The sequence below is a fragment of the Solea solea genome, chromosome 11 (genome assembly GCF_958295425.1).
Source record: "Solea solea chromosome 11, fSolSol10.1, whole genome shotgun sequence".
Classification (NCBI taxonomy): domain Eukaryota; kingdom Metazoa; phylum Chordata; class Actinopteri; order Pleuronectiformes; family Soleidae; genus Solea; species Solea solea.
Window position 1 is genome coordinate 9,056,689 of NC_081144.1, and position 27,621 is coordinate 9,084,309.

The 27,621-nt window shown below is 36.0% G+C and overlaps 2 protein-coding genes across 3 annotated transcripts; both read right to left on the reverse strand.

Moving 5' to 3' along the window:
- Nucleotides 1–715: 715 nt before the first annotated feature.
- On the reverse strand, nucleotides 716–20,735 carry cd40 (CD40 molecule, TNF receptor superfamily member 5). The gene is made up of 9 exons (XM_058641921.1): nucleotides 20,601–20,735; nucleotides 19,137–19,218; nucleotides 17,124–17,246; nucleotides 16,874–17,020; nucleotides 16,689–16,782; nucleotides 3,166–3,224; nucleotides 2,663–2,758; nucleotides 2,534–2,556; nucleotides 716–1,749 (listed from the first exon to the last, which is right to left on the reverse strand). The coding sequence occupies exons 1-9, from the start codon at nucleotides 20,637–20,639 to the stop codon at nucleotides 1,447–1,449; spliced, it is 966 nt and encodes a 321-aa protein (XP_058497904.1). The 5' UTR covers nucleotides 20,640–20,735; the 3' UTR covers nucleotides 716–1,446.
- An 841-nt stretch (nucleotides 20,736–21,576) lies between these two features.
- On the reverse strand, nucleotides 21,577–27,288 carry LOC131468061 (kelch-like protein 10). 2 transcript variants are annotated; one of them, XM_058641919.1, is made up of 5 exons: nucleotides 26,693–27,286; nucleotides 24,706–25,186; nucleotides 23,511–24,128; nucleotides 22,648–22,797; nucleotides 21,577–22,479 (listed from the first exon to the last, which is right to left on the reverse strand). In XM_058641919.1, the coding sequence occupies exons 1-5, from the start codon at nucleotides 26,827–26,829 to the stop codon at nucleotides 22,129–22,131; spliced, it is 1,737 nt and encodes a 578-aa protein (XP_058497902.1). In that variant the 5' UTR covers nucleotides 26,830–27,286; the 3' UTR covers nucleotides 21,577–22,128. The 2 variants fall into 2 exon arrangements, with proteins under 2 accessions (XP_058497902.1, XP_058497903.1); XM_058641920.1 differs by having other exon boundaries at nucleotides 22,340–22,479; nucleotides 22,618–22,797; nucleotides 26,693–27,288.
- Nucleotides 27,289–27,621: the final 333 nt, after the last annotated feature.

The window sequence follows — 27,621 nt, forward strand, 5'->3', positions numbered from 1 at the left end:
CAATGTCTTCCTGGATTTCATTAACAAATAAATAAAAAGAAAACAATGCATAGTAGTCATTTTTTAGTAGTAGTTTTTTTTTTCTACAAAAAATGTCTGATTTCCAGTATTCTAGTAGTCATAGATGTCCTGAACACAACCCAGGCAATCTAGTCCAGAATTTATGGAAAAAAATGGCTTTATTTCAGGTCAAAGTTGAACATTTCCTAGATAAAATATGTCAATGTTAGACTTTGAATTTGAATTTTCTCAAAAAACGGTGCACTTTGCAAGTCTGTTTATCTCTTCATTCCTTAGCTCAAACTCCAGTTAGAAGGTCTCTGAAACTTGTAGCTGTATTTCCTTACAAATCAGCTGGACAGAAATGCACAGATTCCATTTAAGCAGATACAGGAAAAGGCTACGAAAGAAAGTCTAGATTAAAAAAAAAAAATATTTATGTTGCTGAAAAATCTGTGTCTCCTTCTGATGTGGACTTAACTTTACAGTTCCAAGTCCAGCCCAAATTTACAGTGAACCTGCAGCGCCCTCTTGAGGATGAATAGCACAACTCCTATCAGTCAAGAGGGTTTTCTATGAAAAATGAAGAAGAGAGAAGCACAGGTACACATAGATACACACAGGTTCCAGAATAAAGAGGTGCAGCGTCAGAAATGTGGGATTAATCAGTCAATTAATCAATGTTTATTGATATAGCACTTTACAATATCTGCAATGTACTCAAAGTGCTTGACATAAAAAGAAAGAATAAAAAAAATACACGTAAAGTTAAAATTAAGAACAGAAGCAAAGTGTCACTGTGCTACTGAATTTTAAAAGCCATTCTAAATAAATATGTTTTGCGTTTCCTTTTCAGTGATAGAATACAAATCAGGGCGTAACCTGTTCCAGAGGTTAGGAGCAGCAACATCGGTCACCTCACAGTCTGTGTCTTGACCCGAGGACAGCCATTAACCTTTGACCTGATGAGTGTAGAACCCTGTCATTTGCACACATCGTTACAATCTCTGTTAAAAGCAAAGAGTAAAATCTTAAAATCAATTCTAAAATGAACCAGCAGCCAATGAAGCTTATATAAAACGATTCAATTAAAGGAGTCACGTTGCAGCTGGGCAGCATTGGCTTTATTACTTCCTGCAGTCTACATAGTGACCAACAGGAGTGCAATACAATTCTATGGACAATATTTTAAATTAGTGCAACACAAACAGTTTAGTACCATGTATGAACATGCAAATATAGTGTAGAGAACACACACACACACACACAAATGCTGAAAACGGCCCACAGTTTGTAATACTAAATTTAAAATGAGTACTTTAATATGTCGTATTTTAACACTGCACACACAGCACAATTTAAAATAACATTACATTAAAGGAAACATGCACAGGTTTAGGTCAGGAGAACTTGTAAATCATTTTTTATTTTTATATAAATTCATAACTAAAGACAACTTTCAGGTTGTATCGTCAGTGTCAGTGTCTCTTCTTGGGACTGGATTTCTTCTTTTCCCGATTCCTGAGTCACACAATTTCCATTTTCAGTGGTAACAACACCTGACAACGTGTCCTCCTTTGACTCCTCTTCGATGTTTTCCTCCGGTGCCCTCGGGCTACACTCCTCGTGTGAGAATGGATGTTCAATATCCAGTGGGCCTTTTTCAGAATCATCGACCGGGGTGAAAATCAGTAGGTGATTGTCTCTCTGTAGCTCCTGTTGGTCTCCATTGCATGAGTTAGGACAGGCCTACAGGTGCAAAGAAATACTGAATAAATGAGGGTTGTTATGGTTAAATAAGTACATTTATATTTAACTGACACACAAAACCTGCTTTTGTTTTTCATCTGTGCATGAAAATTCTAAATTATTCTTAGTTTAATGTCATTAGTCTTGTATAAAGTACCTAAAAGGGATACTTGAGTAAAAGTACAAGTATCTTACCAGAAAATGACTTTGGTAGAAGTTGAATTCAATTAAAGTGTATGACATTTAAGTATCAAGTAAGTAATTTTCTGATATAAGATATACTTAAGTTTTAGAAGTAAAAGCATTAAAAAGGTGAGGAGTAAAGCTCTGGTTGTGGGTTCAATTCCTGTCTCTGCTGGTCTATATGTGTCCTTGAGCAAGACACTTAATCCAATGTTGCAGTAAGTATTGATACATGAATTTTATACTCAATTACAAAGTATTTGTACTTGGTTACATTACAACATTGAACCTCATATATAGTTCAATATTTAAAGAACATAAGAAGTTTAATGCCAAATATGAACGGCCACTAGATTAGAAATAGGTGAAAACAGTCACACAGGCCAACTGCTTCCAGCCATTATGCCAATCTGATCATCCACAAAATGATCATATTCAGTTTAGCTAAAGTGGTAAAAAGTTGTTTTTTCCTCAAAATGCTGAATAACCTCTAAAGGTTTGCAAAACAACATGAATCCCAGTCAGTAAATTGGCTTTTTATGAAAATATAACCATAATATGTGTGCATGAGTCAACTAGGATTATATAAATATATATTTACCTTTTTCCTCCACTTTGCATCTCCTGGTGTAAACAGCACAAAAAGTAAAGGTACAGGATGAGTACACTGAGTAGATGAGAATGAAACTTGAATTCACTAAAAGATACAATAAAATTCAGCACAGCATACCTCTGCATAAACAATATGCGACGCCAAGTATTATCACTAAACACACGATGACAGAAACACATATGATTGTAACCACATGCAGACGGGACGTTTTATCTGCAAAAAAAGAGAGAGAAAAAGAAATGAACCAAATATCCAGTCATATCTAATATACAGTTAGTTTGTATAATGTTTTGCTTCACACAGGAAATAGGTTAAACGACTATATATTTGCATTTTAGCGAAAAGAAGCACAAGAAGGTGGAAAGAAAAAGAAAAGAGGAAGATGTTTTACTGTCTACACTCTTTAATCCTCAAGATGTAAATCTAAGTTCTGTGTAGGTGTAACAATACCGCGCTCGAAAACCACAGACCAAAAATACCTTTTTGATCTGCACTGAGCTGTCGACGTGATAGTTTCGTTTTGAGAAAGTCACCACCTCTAACCACACAGCTGCACAGGGCTTTACAGCAACAAGGGAGAAACATTCACAATATACAGTAACGTTCAACACAACACTCACCACAGACACTGTCAGAGACATCTGTTCCACTTAGTTGAATATGGTAGCCACTCTCACACCTGCAATACAGAAACACACAAGTGTTAAAGAAGAATTCCTGGTTTCTGAATGAAAGAAAAAAAAAAACCCAACTCAGACATAAATTAGTAAGAATATAACATAAATGAGCACATATTAATAATGTTAGTAAGGACAGTTGGCACCTGTGTGAACCTTATACTCTTAAACATAAATAAGGCAAAACTGAAATCTAGAATGTCACACTCTTGAGTACATCCATCCACTTATCTAAAAGAAGTAAAAATGTCTTCATAAGATCTTGAAATACTTCCTTTAGCAATGACTTGCAATCCTGTTCTTTTTAGGCATACAATGTCAGTTAACAGAATTGGAGTAAAAACTGTGAAAATAATATTTCATGTACATGTTTAGCTCTCTGAAAGCTTGGGAGGGAAAAAGTAGAAAGATACTGTAAATCAGAGGTGACAAACAGGTGGCTCACAGGCCACATGCCGGAGGGGCTTGTGAGAAAATGTGATGAAAATGTCATAGTTTAGTATGTTGTCCAAAATGTGGCAAAAATGGCATAGTTTAGTATGTCGTCCAAAAAGTCATAGTTTAGTATGTTGTCCAAAATGTGGCAAAAATGTCAAAGTTTAGTATGTCGTCCAAAAAGTCACCAAAAAGTCATAGTTTAGTATGTTGTCCAAAATTTGACAAAAATGTCTTAGTATAGTATGCTATGACTTTTTTTTACTGATTTTGGATGACATACTATACTACGACTTTTTTGACCAATTTTGGACAACATACTATACTACGACTTTTTTGACCGATTTTGAACGACATACTATACTACGACTTTTTTGACCGATTCTGGAAGACGTACTATACTATGACTTTTTTTGACCGATTTTGGACGACATACTATACTATGACTTTTTTGGGTGATTTTGGACAACAAACTATACTATGACTTTTTTGGGTGATTTTGGACAACATTCTATACTATGACTTTTTTAGGTGATTTTGGACGACACACTACAGTATGACATTATTGATTGATTTTGGACGACATACTACACTATGACTTTTTTGACTGATTTTGAACGTCATACTATACTATGACTTTTTTGTTTGATTTTGGACGACATACTATACTATGACTTTTTTGACCGATTTTGAACGTCATACTATACTATGACTTTTTTGTTTGATTTTGGACGACATACTATACTATGACTTTTTTGACCGATTTTGAACGTCATACTATACTATGACTTTTTGGACGATTTTGGACGACATACTATACTATGACTTTTTTGACCGATTTCGGACGTCATACTATACTATGACTTTTTTGCGTGATTTTGGACGACATACTATACTATGACTTTTTTGTTTGATTTTGGACGTCATACTTTACGATGACTTTTTTGACCGATTTCGGATGACATACTATACTATGACGTTTTGGTGTCATTTAGGAGGACATCTGATGAAATGGATCTATGTGGTTAGTGTAGTGGTTCGCACTCCTGCCTTCTAAGCAAGAGGTATGAAGTTCAATCCTCGGTTGAAACATGTCGTTTTCTGGATAACTGTCATACTATGACTTTTTTGACCGATTTTGCACCTTGTAGTATACTATGACTTTTTTGACCGATTTTGAACGTCATACTATACTTTGACTTTTTTGGCCAATTTTGGACGACATACTATACTATGACTTTTTTGACCGATTTTGCACCTCATACTATACTATGACTTTTTTGACCGATTTTGCACCTCATACTATACTATGACTTTTTTGATCGATTTTGAACGTCAAACTATACTATGACTTTTTTGGCTGATTTTGGACGACATACTATACTATGACTTTTTTGACCGATTTTGAACGTCATACTATACTATGACTTTTTTGTTTGATTTTGGACGACATACTATACTATGACTTTTTTGACCGATTTTGAACGTCATACTATACTATGACTTTTTTGTTTGATTTTGGACGACATACTATACTATGACTTTTTTGACCGATTTTGAACGTCATACTATACTATGACTTTTTTGGCCGATTTTGGACGACATACTATACTATGACTTTTTTGACCGATTTTGAACGTCATTCTATACTATGACGTTTTTGCGTGATTTTGGACGACATACTATACTATGACTTTTATGACCGATTTTGAAAATCATACTATACGATGACTTTTTTGACCAATTTCGGATGACATACTATACTATGACGTTTTGGTGTCATTTAGGAGGACATCTGATGAAATGGATCTATGTGGTTAGTGTAGTGGTTAGCACTCCTGCCTTCTAATCAAGAGGTTTAAAGTTCAATCCTCGGTTGAAACATGTGGTTTTCTGGATAACTTTCGGACGACATACTATACTATGACTTTTTTTGACCGATTTTGCACCTCATACTATACTATGACTTTTTTGACCGATTTTGGACGTCATACTATACTATGACTTTATTGACCGATTTTGCACCTTGTACTATACTATGACTTTTTTGACCGATTTTGAACGTCATACTATACTATGACTTTTTTGGCCAATTTTGGACGACATACTATACTATGACTTTTTTGACCGATTTTGCACCTCATACTATACTATGACTTTTTTGACCGATTTTGCACCTTGTACTATACTATGACTTTTTTGACCGATTTTGAACGTCATACTATACTATGACTTTTTTGGCCAATTTTGGACGACATACTATACTATGACTTTTTTGACCGATTTTGCACCTCATACTATACTATGACTTTTTTGACCGATTTTGCACCTCATACTATACTATGACTTTTTTGACCGATTTTGAACGTCAAACTATACTATGACTTTTTTGGCCGATTTTGGACGACATACTATACTATGACTTTTTTGACCGATTTTGAACGTCTACTATATACTATGACTTTTTTGTTTGATTTTGGACGACATACTATACTATGACTTTTTTGACCGATTTTGAACGTCATACTATACTATGACTTTTTTGGCCGATTTTGAACGTCATACTATACTATGACTTTTTTGGCAGATTTTGGATGACATACTATACTATGACTTTTTTGACCGATTTTGAGCGTCATAATATACTATGACTTTTTTGGCCGATTTTGGACGACATACTATACTATGACTTTTTTGACCGATTTTGAACGTCATACTATACTATGACTTTTTTGTTTGATTTTGGACGACATACTATAATATGACTTTTTTGACCGATTTTGAACGTCATACTATACTATGACTTTTTTGGCCGATTTTGGACGACATACTATACTATGACTTTTTTGACGGATTTTGAACGTCATTCTATACTATGACGTTTTTGCGTGATTTTGGACGACATACTATACTATGACTTTTATGACCGATTTTGAACGTCATACTATACGATGACTTTTTTGACCAATTTCGGATGACATACTATACTATGACGTTTTGGTGTCATTTAGGAGGACATCTGATGAAATGGATCTATGTGGTTAGTGTAGTGGTTAGCACTCCTGCCTTCTAATCAAGAGGTTTAAAGTTCAATTCTCGGTTGAAACATGTGGTTTTCTGGATAACTTTCGGACGACATACTATACTATGACTTTTTTTGACCGATTTTGCACCTCATACTATACTATGACTTTTTTGACCGATTTTGGACGTCATACTATACTATGACTTTTTTGACCGATTTTGCACCTTGTACTATACTATGACTTTTTTGACCGATTTTGAACATCATACTATACTATGACTTTTTTGGCCAATTTTGGACGACATACTATACTATGACTTTTTTGACCGATTTTGCACCTCATACTATACTATGACTTTTTTGACCGATTTTGAACGTCATACTATACTATGACTTTTTTGACCGATTTTGAACGTCATACTATACTATGACTTTTTTGGCCAATTTTGGACGACATACTATACTATGACATTTTTGACTGATTTTGGACGACATACTATACTATGACTTTTTTGGCCAATTTTGGTTGACATACTATATACTATGACTTTTTTGACCGATTTTGCACCTCATACTATACTATGACTTTTTTGACCGATTTTGCACCTCATACTATACTATGACTTTTTTGGCAGATTTTGAACGTCATACTATACTATGACTTTTTTGGCAGATTTTGGACGACATACTATACTATGACTTTTTTGACGGATTTTGAACGTCATACTATACTATGACTTTTTTGGCCGGTTTTGGACGACATACTATACTATGACTTTTTTGGGCAATTTTGAACGTCATACTATACTATGACTTTTTTGACAGATTTTGGACGACATACTATACTATGACTTCTTTGGCAGATTTTGGACGACATACTATACTATGACTTTTTAAACTGATTTTGAACGTCATACTATACTATGACTTTTTTGGCAGATTTTGGACGACATACTATATTATGACGTTTTTGCGTGATTTTGGACGACATACTACTATACTATGACTTTTTTGGCCGATTTTGGACGACATACTATACTATGACTTTTTTGTTTGATTTTGGACGACATACTATACTATGACTTTTTTGACCGATTTTGAACGTCATACTATACTATGACTTTTTTGGCCGATTTTGAACGTCATACTATACTATGACTTTTTTGGCCGATTTTGAACGTCATACTATACTATGACTTTTTTGACCGATTTTGAACGTCATACTATACTATGACTTTTTTGGCCTATTTTGGACGACATACTATACTATGACTTTTTTGACCGGTTTTGAACGTCATACTATACTATGACTTTTTTGTTTGATTTTGGACGACATACTATACTATGACTTTTTTGACCGATTTTGAACGTCATACTATACTATGACTTTTTTGGCCGATTTTGGACCACATACTATACTATGACTTTTCTGACCTATTTTGAACGTCATACTATACTATGACTTTTTGGCCGATTTTGGACGACATACTATACTATGACTTTTTTGACTGATTTGGGACGACATACTATACTATGACTTTTTTGACCGATTTTGAACGTCATTCTATACTATGACGTTTTTGCGTGATTTTGGACGACATACTATACTATGACTTTTATGACTGATTTTGAACGTCATACTATACGATGACTTTTTTGACCAATTTCGGATGACATACTATACTATGACGTTTTGGTGTCATTTAGGAGGACATCTGATGAAATGGATCTATGTGGTTAGTGTAGTGGTTAGCACTCCTGCCTTCTAATCAAGAGGTTTAAAGTTCAATCCTCGGTTGAAACATGTGGTTTTCTGGATAACTTTCAGACGACATACTATATTATGACTTTTTTTGACCGATTTTGGACGTCATACTATACTATGACTTTTTTGACCGATTTTGGACGTCATACTATACTATGACTTTTTTGACCTATTTTGGACGTCATACTATACTATGACTTTTTTGACCGATTTTGCACCTCATACTATACTATGACTTTTTTGACCGATTTTGAACGTCATACTATACTATGACTTTTTTGGTCAATTTTGGACGACATACTATACTATGACTTTTTTGACCGATTTTGCACCTCATACTATACTATGACTTTTTTGACCGATTTTGAACCTCATACTATACTATGACTTTTTTGACCGATTTTGAACGTCAAACTATACTATGACTTTTTTGGCCGATTTTGGACGACATACTATACTATGACTTTTTTGACCGATTTTGAACGTCTACTATATACTATGACTTTTTTGTTTGATTTTGGACGACATACTATACTATGACTTTTTTGACCGATTTTGAACGTCATACTATACTATGACTTTTTTGGCCGATTTTGAACGTCATACTATACTATGACTTTTTTGGCAGATTTTGGATGACATACTATACTATGACTTTTTTGACCGATTTTGAGCGTCATAATATACTATGACTTTTTTGGCCGATTTTGGACGACATACTATACTATGACTTTTTTGACCGATTTTGAACGTCATACTATACTATGACTTTTTTGTTTGATTTTGGACGACATACTATAATATGACTTTTTTGACCGATTTTGAACGTCATACTATACTATGACTTTTTTGGCCGATTTTGGACGACATACTATACTATGACTTTTTTGACGGATTTTGAACGTCATTCTATACTATGACGTTTTTGCGTGATTTTGGACGACATACTATACTATGACTTTTATGACCGATTTTGAACGTCATACTATACGATGACTTTTTTGACCAATTTCGGATGACATACTATACTATGACGTTTTGGTGTCATTTAGGAGGACATCTGATGAAATGGATCTATGTGGTTAGTGTAGTGGTTAGCACTCCTGCCTTCTAATCAAGAGGTTTAAAGTTCAATTCTCGGTTGAAACATGTGGTTTTCTGGATAACTTTCGGACGACATACTATACTATGACTTTTTTTGACCGATTTTGCACCTCATACTATACTATGACTTTTTTGACCGATTTTGGACGTCATACTATACTATGACTTTTTTGACCGATTTTGCACCTTGTACTATACTATGACTTTTTTGACCGATTTTGAACATCATACTATACTATGACTTTTTTGGCCAATTTTGGACGACATACTATACTATGACTTTTTTGACCGATTTTGCACCTCATACTATACTATGACTTTTTTGACCGATTTTGAACGTCATACTATACTATGACTTTTTTGACCGATTTTGAACGTCATACTATACTATGACTTTTTTGGCCAATTTTGGACGACATACTATACTATGACATTTTTGACTGATTTTGGACGACATACTATACTATGACTTTTTTGGCCAATTTTGGTTGACATACTATATACTATGACTTTTTTGACCGATTTTGCACCTCATACTATACTATGACTTTTTTGACCGATTTTGCACCTCATACTATACTATGACTTTTTTGGCAGATTTTGGATGACATACTATACTTTGACTTTTTTGGCCAATTTTGAACGTCATACTATACTATGACTTTTTTGGCAGATTTTGGACGACATACTATACTATGACTTTTTTGACGGATTTTGAACGTCATACTATACTATGACTTTTTTGGCCGGTTTTGGACGACATACTATACTATGACTTTTTTGGGCAATTTTGAACGTCATACTATACTATGACTTTTTTGACAGATTTTGGACGACATACTATACTATGACTTCTTTGGCAGATTTTGGACGACATACTATACTATGACTTTTTAAACTGATTTTGAACGTCATACTATACTATGACTTTTTTGGCAGATTTTGGACGACATACTATATTATGACGTTTTTGCGTGATTTTGGACGACATACTACTATACTATGACTTTTTTGGCCGATTTTGGACGACATACTATACTATGACTTTTTTGTTTGATTTTGGACGACATACTATACTATGACTTTTTTGACCGATTTTGAACGTCATACTATACTATGACTTTTTTGGCCGATTTTGAACGTCATACTATACTATGACTTTTTTGGCCGATTTTGAACGTCATACTATACTATGACTTTTTTGACCGATTTTGAACGTCATACTATACTATGACTTTTTTGGCCTATTTTGGACGACATACTATACTATGACTTTTTTGACCGGTTTTGAACGTCATACTATACTATGACTTTTTTGTTTGATTTTGGACGACATACTATACTATGACTTTTTTGACCGATTTTGAACGTCATACTATACTATGACTTTTTTGGCCGATTTTGGACGACATACTATACTATGACTTTTCTGACCTATTTTGAACGTCATACTATACTATGACTTTTTGGCCGATTTTGGACGACATACTATACTATGACTTTTTTGACTGATTTGGGACGACATACTATACTATGACTTTTTTGACCGATTTTGAACGTCATTCTATACTATGACGTTTTTGCGTGATTTTGGACGACATACTATACTATGACTTTTATGACTGATTTTGAACGTCATACTATACGATGACTTTTTTGACCAATTTCGGATGACATACTATACTATGACGTTTTGGTGTCATTTAGGAGGACATCTGATGAAATGGATCTATGTGGTTAGTGTAGTGGTTAGCACTCCTGCCTTCTAATCAAGAGGTTTAAAGTTCAATCCTCGGTTGAAACATGTGGTTTTCTGGATAACTTTCGGACGACATACTATATTATGACTTTTTTTGACCGATTTTGGACGTCATACTATACTATGACTTTTTTGACCGATTTTGGACGTCATACTATACTATGACTTTTTTGACCTATTTTGGACGTCATACTATACTATGACTTTTTTGACCGATTTTGCACCTCATACTATACTATGACTTTTTTGACCGATTTTGAACGTCATACTATACTATGACTTTTTTGGTCAATTTTGGACGACATACTATACTATGACTTTTTTGACCGATTTTGTACCTCATACTTTACTATGACTTTTTTGACCAATTTTGCACCTCATACTATACTATGACTTTTTTGACCGATTTTGAACGTCATACTATACTATGACTTTTTTGGCAGATTTTGGACGACATACTATACTATGACTTTTTTGACCGATTTTGAACGTCATACTATACTATGACTTTTTTGACCGATTTTGAACGTCATACTATACTATGACTTTTTTGGCCGATTTTGGAGGACATACTATACTATGACATTTTTGACTGATTTTGGACGACATACTATACTATGACTTTTTTGGCCGATTTTGGACGACATACTATACTATGACGTTTTTGCATGATTTTGGACGACATACTATACTATGACTTTTTTGGCCAATTTTGGACGACATACTATACTATGACTTTTTTGACCGATTTTGAACGTCATACTATACTATGACTTTTTTGACCAATTTTGAACGTGATACTATACTATGGCTTTTTTGACCAATTTTGGACGACATACTATACTATGACTTTTTAGACCGATTTTGAACGTCATACTATACTATGACTTTTTTGGCCGATTTTGGAGGACATACTATACTATGACTTTTTTGACCGATTTTGAACGTCATACTATACTATGACTTTTTTGGCCGATTTTGAACGTCATACTATACTATGACTTTTTTGGCAGATTTTGGATGACATACTATACTATGACTTTTTTGACCGATTTTGAATGTCATACTATACTATGACTTTTTTGGCCGATTTTGGACGACATACTATACTATGACTTTTTTGACCGATTTTGAACGTCATACTATACTATGACTTTTTTGGCAGATTTTGGACGACATACTATACTATGACGTTTTTGCGTGATTTTGGACGACATACTATACTATGACTTTTTTGGCAGATTTTGGACGACATACTATACTATGACGTTTTTGCGTGATTTTGGACGACATACTATACTATGACGTTTTTGCATGATTTTGGACGACATACTATACTATGACTTTTTTGGCCAATTTTGAACGTCATACTATACTATGACTTTTTTGACCAATTTCGGATGACATACTATACTATGACGTTTTGGTGTCATTTAGGAGGACATCTGATGGAATGGATCTATGTGGTTAGTGTAGTGGTTAGCACTCCTGCCTTCTAATCAAGAGGTTTAAAGTTCAATCCCCGGTTGAAACATGTGGTTTTCTAGATATTTCTCGGACGACATACTACACTATGACTTTTTTTGACTGATTTTGCACCTCATACTATACTATGACTTTTTTGACCGATTTTGAACGTCATACTATACTATGACTTTTTTGTTTGATTTTGGACGACATACTATACTATGACTTTTTTGGCCGATTTTGGACGACATACTATACTATGACTTTTTTGACCGATTTTGAACGTCATACTATACTATGACTTTTTTGTTTGATTTTGGACGACATACTATACTATGACTTTTTTGGCAGATTTTGGACGACATACTATACTATGACTTTTTTGGCCGATTTTGGACGACATACTATACTATGACGTTTTTGCGTGATTTTGGACGACATACTATACTATGACTTTTTTGGCCAATTTTGAACGTCATACTATACTATGACTTTTTTGACCAATTTCGGATGACATACTATACTATGACGTTTTGGTGTCATTTAGGAGGACATCTGATGGAATGGATCTATGTGGTTAGTGTAGTGGTTAGCACTCCTGCCTTCTAATCAAGAGGTTTAAAGTTCAATCCCCGGTTGAAACATGTGGTTTTCTGGATATTTTTCGGACGACATACTATACTATGACTTTTTTTGACCGATTTTGCACCTCATACTATACTATGACTTTTTTGACTTATTTTGGACGACATACTATACTATGACATTTTTGATTGATTTTGGACGACATACTATACTATGACTTTTTTGACTGATTTTGGACGACATACTATACTATGACTTTTTCGTCACATTTTGGATGACATACTATACTATGACTTTTTTGGCCGATTTTGGACGACATACTATACTATGACTTTTTTGGCCGATTTTGGACGACATACTATACTATGACTTTTTTGGCCAATTTTGGACGACATACTATACTATGACTTTTTTGACCGATTTTGCACCTCATACTATACTATGACTTTTTTGGCCAATTTTGGACGACATACTATACTATGACTTTTTTGACCGATTTTGCACCTCATACTATCCTATGACGTTTTTGGCAGATTTTGGACGGCATACTATACTATGACTTTTTTGACCGATTTTGAACGTCATACTATACTATGACTTTTTTGGCCGATTTTGGACGACATACTATACTATGACATTTTTAACTGATTTTGGACGACATACTATACTATGACTTTTTTGACAGATTTTGCACGACATACTGTACTATAACTTATTTGACAGATTTTGGACGACATACTATATACTATGACATTTTTGATTGATTTTGGACGACATACTATACAATGACTTTTTTGACTTATTTTGGACGACATACTATACTATGACATTTTTGATTGATTTTGGACGACATACTATACTATGACTTTTTTGACTGATTTTGGACGACATACTATACTATTACTTTTTTGTCACATTTTGGATGACATACTATACTATGACTTTTTTGGCCGATTTTGGACGACATACTATACTATGACTTTTTGGACCGATTTTGCACCTCATACTATACTATGACTTTTTTGACCGATTTTGAACGTCATACTATACTATGACATTTTTAACTGATTTTGGACGACATACTATACTATGACTTTTTTCACAGATTTTGGACGACATACTATACTATGACTTTTTTGACTGAGTTTGGACGACATACTATACTATGACTTTTTTGACTGATTTTGGACGACATACTATACTATGACTTTTTTGTCACATTTTGGATGACATACTATACTATGACTTTTTTGGCCGATTTTGGACGACATACTATACTATGACTTTTTTGACCGATTTTGCACCTCATACTATACTATGACTTTTTTGACCGATTTTGAACGTCATACTATACTATGACTTTTTTGGCCGATTTTGGACGACATACTATACTATGACTTTTTTGACCAATTTTGAACGTCACACTATACTATGACCTTTTTTTTGATTTTGGACGACATACTATACTATGACTTTTTTGACCGATTTTGAACGTCACACTATACTATGACTTTTTTTTTGATTTTGGACGACATACTATACTATGACTTTTTTGACAGATTTTGGACGACATACTATACTATGACTTTTTTGACAGATTTTGGACGACATACTATACTATGACATTTTTGATTGATTTTGGACGACATACTATACAATGACTTTTTTGACTTATTTTGGACGACATACTATACTATGACATTTTTGATTGATTTTGGACGACATACTATACTATGACTTTTTTGACTGATTTTGGACGACATAGATGATGACTGACTGACTGACTATACTATGACTTTTTTGTCACATTTTGGATGACATACTATACTATGACTTTTTTGGCCGATTTTGGACGACATACTATACTATGACTTTTTTGACCGATTTTGCACCTCATACTATACTATGACTTTTTTGACCGATTTTGAACGTCATACTATACTATGACTTTTTTGGCAGATTTTGGACGACATACTATACTATGACTTTTTTTTTGATTTTGAACGTCATACTATACTATGACTTTTTTTTTGATTTTGGACGACATACTATACTATGACTTTTTTGACCGATTTTGAACGTCATACTATACTATGACTTTTTTGACCGAATTTGCACCTCATACTATACTATGACTTTTTTGACCGATTTTGCACCTCATACTATACTATGACTTTTTTGTCACATTTTGGACATCATACTACACTATGACTTTTTTGGCCGATTTTGGACGACATGCTATACTATGACTTTTTTGACCGATTTTGAACGTCATACTATACTATGACTTTTTTGGCCGATTTTGGACGACATACTATACTATGACTTTTTTGACCGATTTTGAACGTCATACTATTCTATGACTTTTTTGACCGATTTTGCACCTCATACTATACTATGACTTTTTTGACGGATTTTGGACGTCATACTATACTATGACTTTTTTGAGTATGTCGTCCAAAATCACTCAAAGAAGTCATAGTATAGTTTATCATCCAAAATCACTCAAAAAGGTCATAGTATAGTATGTTGTCCAAAATCACCCAAAAAAGTCTTAGTATAGTTTGTCGTCCAAAGTGAGACACAAATGTCATAGTTTAGTAAAGTGTTCAAAATTTGACAAAAATGTCACAGTTTAGTATGTCACCAAAATTTGACACAAATGTCATAGTTTAGTATGTCTTCCAAAATTTGACAAAAATGTCATGGTTAGATGACTAATTTTAAATAAACAGTGTATTTGTATGTAAAAGTTACTGTTAAAAAAAGGTGTGAAGAGACCATTGGCCCCTGAACATCTTCACATAATCAATTCTGGCCCTTGTTTGGATACCCCAAGTGTAAAAGCTTCATGTTTTAAAGGTTCAATCCACCCAAAATCAGCAGCAATAAGCAGGCATGCTCGAAATTTCGCCGTGGAATTTTCTAGTTATTATAGTCATAATAAGACATTCGATTGTAATTATCGCCGTACTGAATGTATCACGTTCTACATTAAATAAAAGCTTCTTTGGTGTTCTAGTTACAGTTGTCCATTTAATGTATTTAGTTAATTTTTGATGAATTTTTGATTTTTTGCATCATAAATATCTCTTTATAGTGAAGTATACTTCATTCCATATCAAAACAAGCACTTTTAAGTTATTTGAAATATCCTGATCATTGTCTTAATTTTGATATCATGATACCAGACTAGACGCTCAATAGTCAGGTGCGCTGAATAGGCCGAAATTTACGGTAAATAAATAAGACTTGTTAACCAAGTCCAAAATAATAGATTTTCTATATATGTTTTTTTTCTGAATGTTGTAGTTTATATTACTTACTCTGTCCATTTGGTACAGACACTGTTCCATGAGTTGCTAGTAGAAAATGAGCCTTCCGGGCATTTCTGACACACTGTGTCATGGGTCTGGTTGCCTGAAATTCAACCATGATAATGAAAAAAATAATAATGTGGCAACAAAACACAAGACGCGTTTTCATGGCGCTGAACAGACGTGTGTCGTACCCGTGGACTGAGCCTGTTGTCCTGGTGTGCAGGCTGTGTGTGGCACACAGGTTAAACAAGCTTCACTGGAGCAGTGGAACCCCAGCTCACACAGGCAGGTGGTTCGTTTCTTCTTACTCTCTTGAGTAGAGGACTGGAAGTTTTTATCTAAAAAAAAAAAAAGTTTGAAACCAGTTGCAACACTAACAAAAGATTTAAATTCATGACTCAAAGTGGAAAAAAATGATTCTGTGTGATTTATGTGACTTACTGGGGTCACAGTACGGCTGACGGTGACACTGGCGTTCAGAGTTGTATTTATCCTGATATTCTTTCTCCCCGCATTCTATGCACTGAGGCTCCAAACAAGTGCTCTGCATGGACATGCTAGTGCCTGAAATACACAGTGATGCTTGATATTAATACACAATGTATTCGGGCTGAAACAATTACTCGATTATTAATCAATTACTAAATTAATCATCAACTATTTAAAAAAATCAATGAATTGGTCTGAGTGTTTTATGAATTAAAAGCAAGTTTTCTGATTTTTCAGCTTCTTAAATGTGAATATTTTCTGGTTTCTTTGCTCCACATAACAACAAATTCATTAAAACTGAATATGTTTTGGTTTTTGGACAAGACAACAAGACAAGAAATTTGAGAATATCATCTTTTTCCAGGTTTGAGAAACACTGATGAGACAATAATGGACAGATGAATCGATTAAGAAAATAATAATAGTATAATAGTTGCAGGCCTATAACATATAGTGCAGTTAATCTATTACGCCTTTTCTGTGCAGTTAAAAAGGCTCCGTATATTGTTTGTAAAACACAGACATGATGATGACCTTTACTGTACAGGTCTCCGCCTGTCATATTAGTAAATGAGACAACGACGAACCTACATTTCTTTGCTAAAAGGTTTTTGTGTTCATGAGTCCAGGCATTTTGGATGTTATGATTGACAGCTGGGATGTATTTGCAGTTTGTTCGAGCAGGAATATCTACGTGATCCCATCACCACTCCAAATAATCATTACGATGCAGAGTCTAAATGACCTCACAAGCACAAGATGACAGCACCTGGTAAACTTGGTTTCATTCCTATACTATAGGAGGGAGTGAAGACGTGTTGTCCGGCTTTATTAAAAGCATCTCGTAACATCATCTATAAAGAGCCAGATTGTTTCAAACGTCCTGATTTTCTTGTTGTATTGTCTGTTTCTCCTGGTTAATGGTTGGTATTACATTATTCCATAATCTACATTGTTTTGATGAAGTGATTTGTCAGAAGACAAAAAAGCAGTGGCCATCAAATCGTCGATTTGACACCAAAGAGTGAGACGGAGCAAATGATGTCTTTTAAGAAGCTGTGTTCAGAGAATGTCTGATTTTATTTCCTCAAAATTTGTTTGGAAATCAAGTGAAACAATTGAACTTAGATGAGGAAAAAAAAGTCAATGGATCTTCTAATTGTTCTGGCTCTACTTCTGGCTATAGCTGCACCTTGTCATTTGTTAGTAAAAGAGAAAACACTTGCAACTCTTTAAATAAATGTCCTCTGATGTGCTGTGAGCAACAGGATGGAAAGCAAACTGAAAGCAAAAGGAAGTGTGATTTTGGTACAAGTGGAGATGCTATTTGAGAAATGTCATCATCCATCTAAGTCCATATAATCCAGATTTGACAGTTATTTGGATACAACGGTGCATGTTATAGCTCACAGTCCTAAAGAACACTCATACCCTGCTTCCAGACATAGAGTGAAATTCTCTAGAAGGGCTGTAAGAATGTAAATATCCACTAATGTCACCCCAGAACATCTTCTTTTAGCTCCCTGATTGGATGTAGATAATGTCAATGTGAGCCCATGTGGGACTGGGAACACAGCGGCCTCCTACAGGTGTCACCCAGCTACCACTCACCTGGATGTCCAAGACTTTCTCTTGCTGTTGTCAACATGTCTGACCTGGATAATCTCCCACTGTGTTTATCAAATATAAACTACAAAACACAGTTACGCATACTGACCTGGACAAATGTTAATACCAGGTCTAAATAAAGTCATTGTTTCCAACTCTTACTGGCAATTAGTGACACATCAGCATCTCTTAATGCCCCTGCTCCCACAGAACTGAGCCTGGGTCTGACCGTGAATGAGACCCAGCCTCTCAACATACAAGTGTTCAAAAGTGAGTACAATCCAGCAATCAAGGGATGACAATACATCAGAGTTAATTCAAACACATTTTCATTATAATGGGAATCATTTTGCATACCTGGACTACACATTCGGCAGCATTGGCCAGCTTTCTCATACTGAGTTATTGGGTCACAATGGGACTGAGCAGCGGTCTTCCCCTGCAAAACAAGAAACATGAAACTTCTGGTAACTACAAAGTATTTTGGTCTCACGTCTTCTGTATAGTGGTGGGGGTTTCTTTGCGACAGTTTACTTCCTCAGTCCTGACAATGAGGGGTGTGGCGGAAAGTACCAAACATAACAGATCTTCACTCTGAAACTCAGTGACAGCAGGTGCAGCTGTCTTCATTATTCCTTCTTAGACTTAGATTGATCTTGATGTCATTTGGTATTGTTCACTAAACAGCGCACAACAGAACAACATTCTGTTTTAGTGGCTCCAGAAAGTGCAATATAGATGGAGAAAAGAGTACAATAAAAATAAAAAAAAAATAGAAATAAAATAGGTCATAAAAATATAACTAAAAGTATTTACATAGCAGCATAGGAACACAGCGCAGTGCAAACTGTATAGCATCAGAAAAAATTAAATTTTGTTATTACATGATTGGTGTAGTCAAATGATATTGCATGAGAATGATAATATTGCACAAGAAGTAAGTCACATAGGGAGTATGTGTGTGTGCTAAGGATCCCAGCTGAAAAGGTTAAAGTGCATGTCAAGCAAATGAGAGTTTCTCCTCTTAACAGTTCTCATTATGTTTGAATATAGTGGCTGTGAACTTATTCAATCCAAAAATGGAGAAAAGAATAATGGAGTAAAGACTGAACACAGTTCTCTCTACATTTCTCATCTGTTCAGGTCTGTTAAAGCGTGTCAAAGATTTGGCTCAATGATGTCGCTAAATACGCCAGACTCCTCTGTTAAATATTGAGAATTTAGAAATTTCCTTGCTAGATGTTGGAGATTATTGCATGTTTTCAGGATTTTTTAAGACTTTTAACTGATCTAAAGTTCAATGCTCACTTTCCTCAGCTCCACTCCGATCACATACCCTGGTATATGTAGAATAGTATTTCTGATTTTCCTCCAGGTACCACCAGAGGACACTCGCGTACCACTGATGGTACACGCACCACAGTTTGAGAACCATGGGGGGTCTAATCCATTATCTATATCTGTACAAATACGTCTTTCATTCTAAAATGGAATTAATGTGCAGTATTTGTTATCAATGAGGAGACAAAGACACAATTCCAAACCTAACACACACACACACACACACACAACGAGAACGAAACTGAAAGTGTGAAATAGATCGAACAGACGTGTTTCCAACCATGACCGAGCAAATAATGTGTCTTATACAAACTACACGAAGACAACGACATAGCAATAACCTAAAAGAATCAATGACACTGTACAACAACATCTACATAATAACAACACCATAACAGCTGCTGTTACAATGTGATCAGTCAGGTCAGTAACAACTCTTTGTACACCAGTAAAAACATCATAAATAAATCAGCTGCTCACCATTATCATAATCACCACCGTCATTATCAACAGATGCATCTTGAAGCTCGATCTCAGCAGCTTGTTGATCAGACAGTCACACTACGTATCCGCAGCTTCTGCAGTTCTTCTTCTTCAGTTCCACGCTCTCCTCTTGTTTTTATCTGCAGGGAGGAGTTGCGCGCGCGGGCGGGGTTTTCCCACGTGATTTTGTTTCTTACTTGACCATTTCCTGTAAATTCATACCTCAAAAATACCCAGTTTGAGATGAAGGTGAAACACAACAGTGCTTTCATCGCACTCCAGAGAAAAAAACAAGCAGTGATTCAGACAAAAATGTTGATAACAATATACCCTCGTCACTTTATTAGGAACACCTGTTCAACTTCTTGTTAGTGTAAATAATGTATATGTAACAAACTGAGCTTCTATTTGTCTGTGTTGGTGAATGCATGTTTTTAATAATCAAATCTAAGAGAAATCTAGCACTTTTTGTGATTACAAAAACTGGGGTTGTGGTCTTGCTTTTGTCAACTTATGTGTTAACATCCCAAACTTGTGTTTCTTGTTCAACTTTTCCCCCCACACACCTAGAGAGCCTTTTATGTTTTCTATTTTTGTTGCATTTTTTTTTCTCCAAATGTGTTTCATAAGTAAACTTTTCTGATTCTACTTGATTGTATTTTCATTTTGTATATATCTTATTTAGTTTGAAATAAAACCTTTGCCTGTTCATTCATTAATGACTGCAAGTATGAGTGCTAATGTGCACACTGTGTAAAAATAATAAAACGAGTATCATATGTACCAAATGATGTCATATGTTATGCTGATGCAACTAAAAGAAGGTTCTACAAATGCTTCCCTAAAGGTTGTGACAAACGTAACGTTAGGAAAACTTTCCATGACAACCAAAGGATGGCAGTATTTCTGATACATGTATTTCAAATACACATTTTAAATACAATAAAAATAATATTTTGTCATTTGTATTTTATTGAGATGATGAAAATGCCTTCATATTTTGTATCAAAAAGAATTCTGTATTTTATGTGTTTTTAAAATACTGTAAAATACACTCGTTGAAACAACGTGATGTCATCACAAGAACTCGAAACGCTCGGTGCTGCTGCAGATTGGACTGCTCGGTGCCTACTTCACTTTGACTGGACTTGTTGAGATGAGATAGGAAGGTGATTCCGTGCAAAATGAGGTGATTTCAATAACACATTCATATCACTTTTGTTCTTGACAAGTTCCTGTCCAGTGTAACACTACTTTGGCTGCGTACGACCAAAGAATCACATTTCAAAGTTGTTATCGCTAAGCCACTTTTTTGCTTTTGGCTTCTCCCTCTCTAGGCGTCACCACAATGGATTACCTTCCCTAAACCCTCACATTTATCCAGGCTTGAAACAGGTGTTCTGCCCAGACTGGCTGCCAAAAATTGATTTCTGCCAATAAAACCCATAAAATGCTCTTTTGCACTTGCCAACAAGTTTTGCCAGCGTGAACTTTGGCACAGGGCACTATAGCGCTAAACAATGACTCATGACACCACTGCTCTGTCGTCCAAATGTATAAGTGGCAGGGAGTCACGAGGGACTATAAAGTCGGCTATGTTTGGGATTCCGTAAACCACACAGCAACTCAGCGCTGTGCGGAATCTCTTTATACCACACGCCAGTGACCATCGATCGAGGTCTTTGTCATAACATTCAACTTTGTTGCTAACTCTGGGGCCGGTGAAACCACCAACGACATAGATCTGTTCATTGATCACCCCAAGGCCAAAGCTGCTCCGTGGTGTCGACATGGAGGACATTACATTCCAAGTGTTGGTCTGGGGGTTGTAGGCCTCTGCGCTGCTGTGACGGATGGAGGATTGACAGCCACCAATCTGTGGTAGAAAAAGGATGATGGAACAGATTTCTCAGCACCCCTGTGTCAATATCACTGATATTGCATAATGTTTGCGTAGATTTTTTGGGACAGTAATCTAAATTATACATACGAGGCACCAAATAAGTCTAACCACCTTCTTGTCAGTAGCATTTCATGTACGTACTGCATAGACCAGGTCTGCATGTGCGATGACTCCAAGTCCAGTGCGCTTGCTGTTCATGGGGGCAATCATTGTCCACTGGTTTGTCTCTGAGTTGTAACATTCAGCTGTTTCCAGGCTGCCATGACCATCATATCCACCACAGACATAAATCTGCAGAGAGAAGGAGCAGGCAGTGTAGGTAAGCTACAACTTCCCATGGTTTGAACTGGGGTTTTCTGTCTTAAATAAAATCAGCTGACAATATGCAGGTATTAATATTACAACAAAGGTGATAAAACAGTGTAATAATACACATGATACATGTCACTGTGGTCATTTTTGAGGGGTTAACATGCATAAAAACTCTTGACACTTTGCATGGAGGTCAGGTCTGGCAAATATGTGCTATTCGGACCCTCAACACTTAACGTTATTCTTTCTTTAGGGATTGACAAATAAAAATACAAATAATACAAAAAAGTGTGAAGACTGTTGAGTGAGCGAGACAGTGCGGTCAAGGAACTGCTACACTCCTCGACTTGCGTGGGGACGCGAGGGCCCTTTCATTACTATTTCTTATTTTTAAATTTTTTTATTTGACCTTTATTTAACCAGGTAAAATAAATAAAAACCAATTCTCATTTACAATGCATACCTGCATAGAAACAGGGCAGACAAACAACAAAAAGGGATTCATCAACAACAAAACAATACAAAACCATTCATAGCAATTACATGTATGAAGTGAAAAAGGATAAATGTTAAATACAAGTGATTTCTTAGATTTAGTATCGGTTGCAGTTGATTCCAGTCATATGCATCAGAAAACTGAAATGATGAGTGACCAAACGTAGCACAGGCTTTGGCATCCTCAGTTCACATACCTTATTATGAAGTGTTGTGCAGCTGGCGTCGCTCCTCGAAAAGTGCATCTCTGCGATACATTTCCACTGGTTGGTTTTGGGTGCGTAGCACTCGGCACTGTGGAGTCGAAAGTAGCCATCAAAGCCTCCCAGAGCATAGATGCACCCGTTCAACACTGTTGTGCACACGTAGCAGCGGCCATAATACATCGATGACACCTCCTGCCAGGTCTGTGTCCTCAAGTGCATCCTGCACACCGTGTTGAAACGTTCCATTTGGTCAATGCCGCCAATACAGTAGAGGTAGCCGTCGAGAAAGGCAGTGCCGTGATAGGCCCGAGGACGGTCCAGGTTGTGTACCACCTTGAACCAGCGGCCGGCACAGACATCAAATGCTTCGATGTCTGACACCGGACTGCTGCCCCTCCAGCCTCCAATGGCCAACAGGATGGCATTGGGCAGACGAGGGCGAGCAAAAACATTGCGGAAACCAAACACAGAGGGTTTTTGTCTGATTTTGTACTGAATGGTTTTGATGGCATCACTGGCCATTTTCTGGCACGCAGTGTTGTTCATCACCAGCTCATTGGACATCACGTCAACGTAAATGCATCGCATGCTTGTCAAGGCCAGCCTGACCTACACAAAGACAAGAGGACAGAATATGGTTATCACTATGCCGTCAAGTTTCCATACCGACAACAATATCATTTTTACTCAAAATGTATCTTTTAATGGTATTTGCCACAATTTCCATCCATCTTTAAGCTATAACATATATACACGAAGGGAGGTGGTGGGGTCAGAGATAACACTGGTTGATAGGAGGAATAAATTCAGAACAGGTCGTCACTTTGTATCACATACAGAGACAAACAACTACTGAGAGAACATGCAAACACCACACAGGCTGAACAGCTGTGAGACTTTGCTTCCCACACAGAAAAAGCTGCATGATAATCCAGTCGTTCAGTACTTTAACTGTTATTGTATACATATACATATATACATATACAACATTTTAGATTATGTATATTGAATATTTTCAGAGGTTTAGAATGTCAAAGTTAAATTAGTTATTATTAGTCTACACTCAAAGTGAACCTGAATTTAAGTTGACAGTGTACATAGTTTTGGTCTAGACAGTCTGGATAACAGCAGCTGCTGCATGATAGAGATGCACGGTCAGAATGGACGACACACTGGGGCAGATTACCTTAGACAAAAGCAAAGCAATGTGCTTCTCTCGCTCTTCAGGTCTGTGGGAAATCCAGTGACTGACGGCCTTAAACACAATGAACTCCATCTTCACGTTGAGCTCGTCTCTATCAAGGATCCCGACAAGCTCCTGCACAGAGAGCTGCAGGAACTCTTCGCAGAGATAAACCTGCTCAAAGTGACACGTGATGTAGCGGTGGGCCTTTTGCTGCAGGTCACAGTTGACGACGTTCGTGAGCCTCCAGATGCCAATGCAGTTTTCTGGGCAGAGCTGCTCACTGATGAAATCTGCACAGGCTTGAACGACAGCCATCACGTTAAGCATATCAGCAGCTATTATTAACTCCTCCACGTTGTCCTTCCTCACGTTTACAGAGCCGGTGTATGCAAACTCAAGGATGAGCTGCATTGAGTTGGGAGACAGGTCGGAGATGTCAAAAACCATGTTGTCTGCAGTCGACTGGTACTTGAAGAGAGCGCTGTCAGTCAGGATAGAAGCACAGCAGGGGGGAAAACAAGATTAGAGTTCAAGCTTTTCTTTAAGACATGAACAGTGATGTGACAGCGTATACAGTACAAAGAGCCAGATTCAAGGTTTGCTGTGTAAAAAATACATTTAAAGATGTTGAAAATTGGTCATCTAACAGGGTGTACTGAGGATTATGTTTGAAATGTGCAAGATAATAAGTTATGTTCATTTAATATATTGAATATATAAAATAATATAAATAATATAAATAATAATATAAAATATGGGCCCTTTTTTTTTTTTAAGAAAACCCAAATATGCTAATTTAACTTAAGCACTGCAATTTACTAAACCCTAAATCTGTAGTGCATAACAATTAATCTGTGTGGAAAGTAAAGCTTTGTCCTCTTGTATGTGAAAAAAAAAAAAATACAGTGAAGTAAGGAATAAGACTGAAAACATTTTCTCTTCAGTCTGTTCAGGATTTTTTTGGGGGGTCTGTGTGTCTAAAAATATGGCTCAATGATGCACTGGAGCCATAATTCCACCCTAAAGACTGAAACGATATAAAAACTCTCAAAGCGCTATAACAGCGATTTACCTGTTCACTCATGAGTAACTGCACTTCCTCCTACATTACTGCCTTCGGTTTGATGGCTAACTGAGATGTCTGTGTTCCGCAAATGTGCCTTTTCATCTCTCGATGAAAACACACACACACACACACACACACAAAAGCTCTGTTGTACAGAAATAAAAGAAGGTCAGAAAAATAAGCAGAACTCCTGCTGTGAGTCTAAATGTACCGCTGATAGAGAAAGAGGAAGAGAGGGTGCAGGTCTGAAGCTAAACCACCAATAATTTGTTTTCTTTGTTTTCTACTTGTGTTTTAACTGAGTTTCTCATTTGCTGCTGCCTGTCGTGGCCAGGACCCCTTTGAAAAAGAGGTTCTAATCTAGGATCTAAATGGGATTTTCCTGGTTTAATAAAGGTTAAATTCACTTATACTGTCTATACTGTGTACAAACGCTGATGAAAAGCAATGTTCCCCACAAACCTTGTGTGTGATGGATACAGTTCACACATCATTTGCTGTAACTCAACAGTATGTTTGTTGGTCTCTATTTTGCATTTTCCACAGAGGAAACCATTAAGACACACAAAACATGCAACCTGTTGGAGTGCACATGAAATTTAGTGCTATCTATTGTTGCCATTTTATAGACCTTTCACAACATGTTTGTGTCACCATTATCTATAATTTGTGCATAAAAAAAATAGTCATTCATTAAACTACCCTCGATTTTTCCATTTTGTCTTTCTATCTTTGAGCAGTTCTGTTAGAAATGCTCTGTTGTTAATCTGACTGTTGTCACTAGTAAATTAACCCGATACTATTTCCTAAAGCAGCTGGGCACTGTAGTTTTGAGGAAAAATTATAGTACATTTGTTGGGGACTATATTTCACCACCAAATCAACACACATGTGTACAACACATATTAGTAAGCAACTCACCGGAAGTAAGGACTGCAGCGACGGAGGATGATCGTGTGGGTTTTAAATTCCACTTCCTTAACTCTGAGGACTGCATTGTGATACAAACCCTCCATAAGGACCTCATGTAAAAGTGAAACACTTTTTTGGGATTTCATCTCTGCGTGTTTGTTTCTTATCTTCTTCGGTATTTTAGAGCACCCATGGATGAATGTTGGTTGTGTTTTACAGTTGACATTTGCGATGCTGCATTACTGCCTAACCACATATCAAAGGATTCTACAGCTGAACTCTTATACATTACATCATAGGTTGGTTACTTTGTAGTGGTCTCCCCTTATTTCTGTTTAAAGCTGTTTTGTTTCTTTCTCTCTTTCTTTTCTACTCGTCTTCCTTGATCTTCTTTTGGTGTTTGATGGCAAATACTACAACCACCTTTTTTTCCACATTTTCACAAAAGATTCTCCAAACAACCTTTATTTGTTTCCACAGTTTCTAACCCTACACAGACAGATTTTTACATCAAAAAGTAGCATTCAAATTCTCCCATGACTCAAGAGTTATGATTATTCTTGATTAGTGAAAGAATGTCCGTCTGAATGAAATAAAAACACTGTGAATGCTGAATGTTTCTGCCACTGCCTGTGATCTGTTTAGATCAAAGGCAGGGGAGGAAGAAGAAGTGGTAATGCAGACGTGCTGCGTGGATTTACGATTTCATGAAGTTTGTGATTTTTTTTTTATCTAAAAAGGGAATTCTCTGCACGGAGTTTATCAATTTGTGGTTGTCGTCTAGAATGAGGATTCTGTGGATGGATGGAAGGAAGAAACATTGACATGGAAGACCCATGCAGATAATGTAATTATTAAATATCATAAGATGAATAACATCTGTGAAACCTGCTGTAAAATGCCTATTGGAAGGTTGCTGAATTGGAGGATAATAGGAA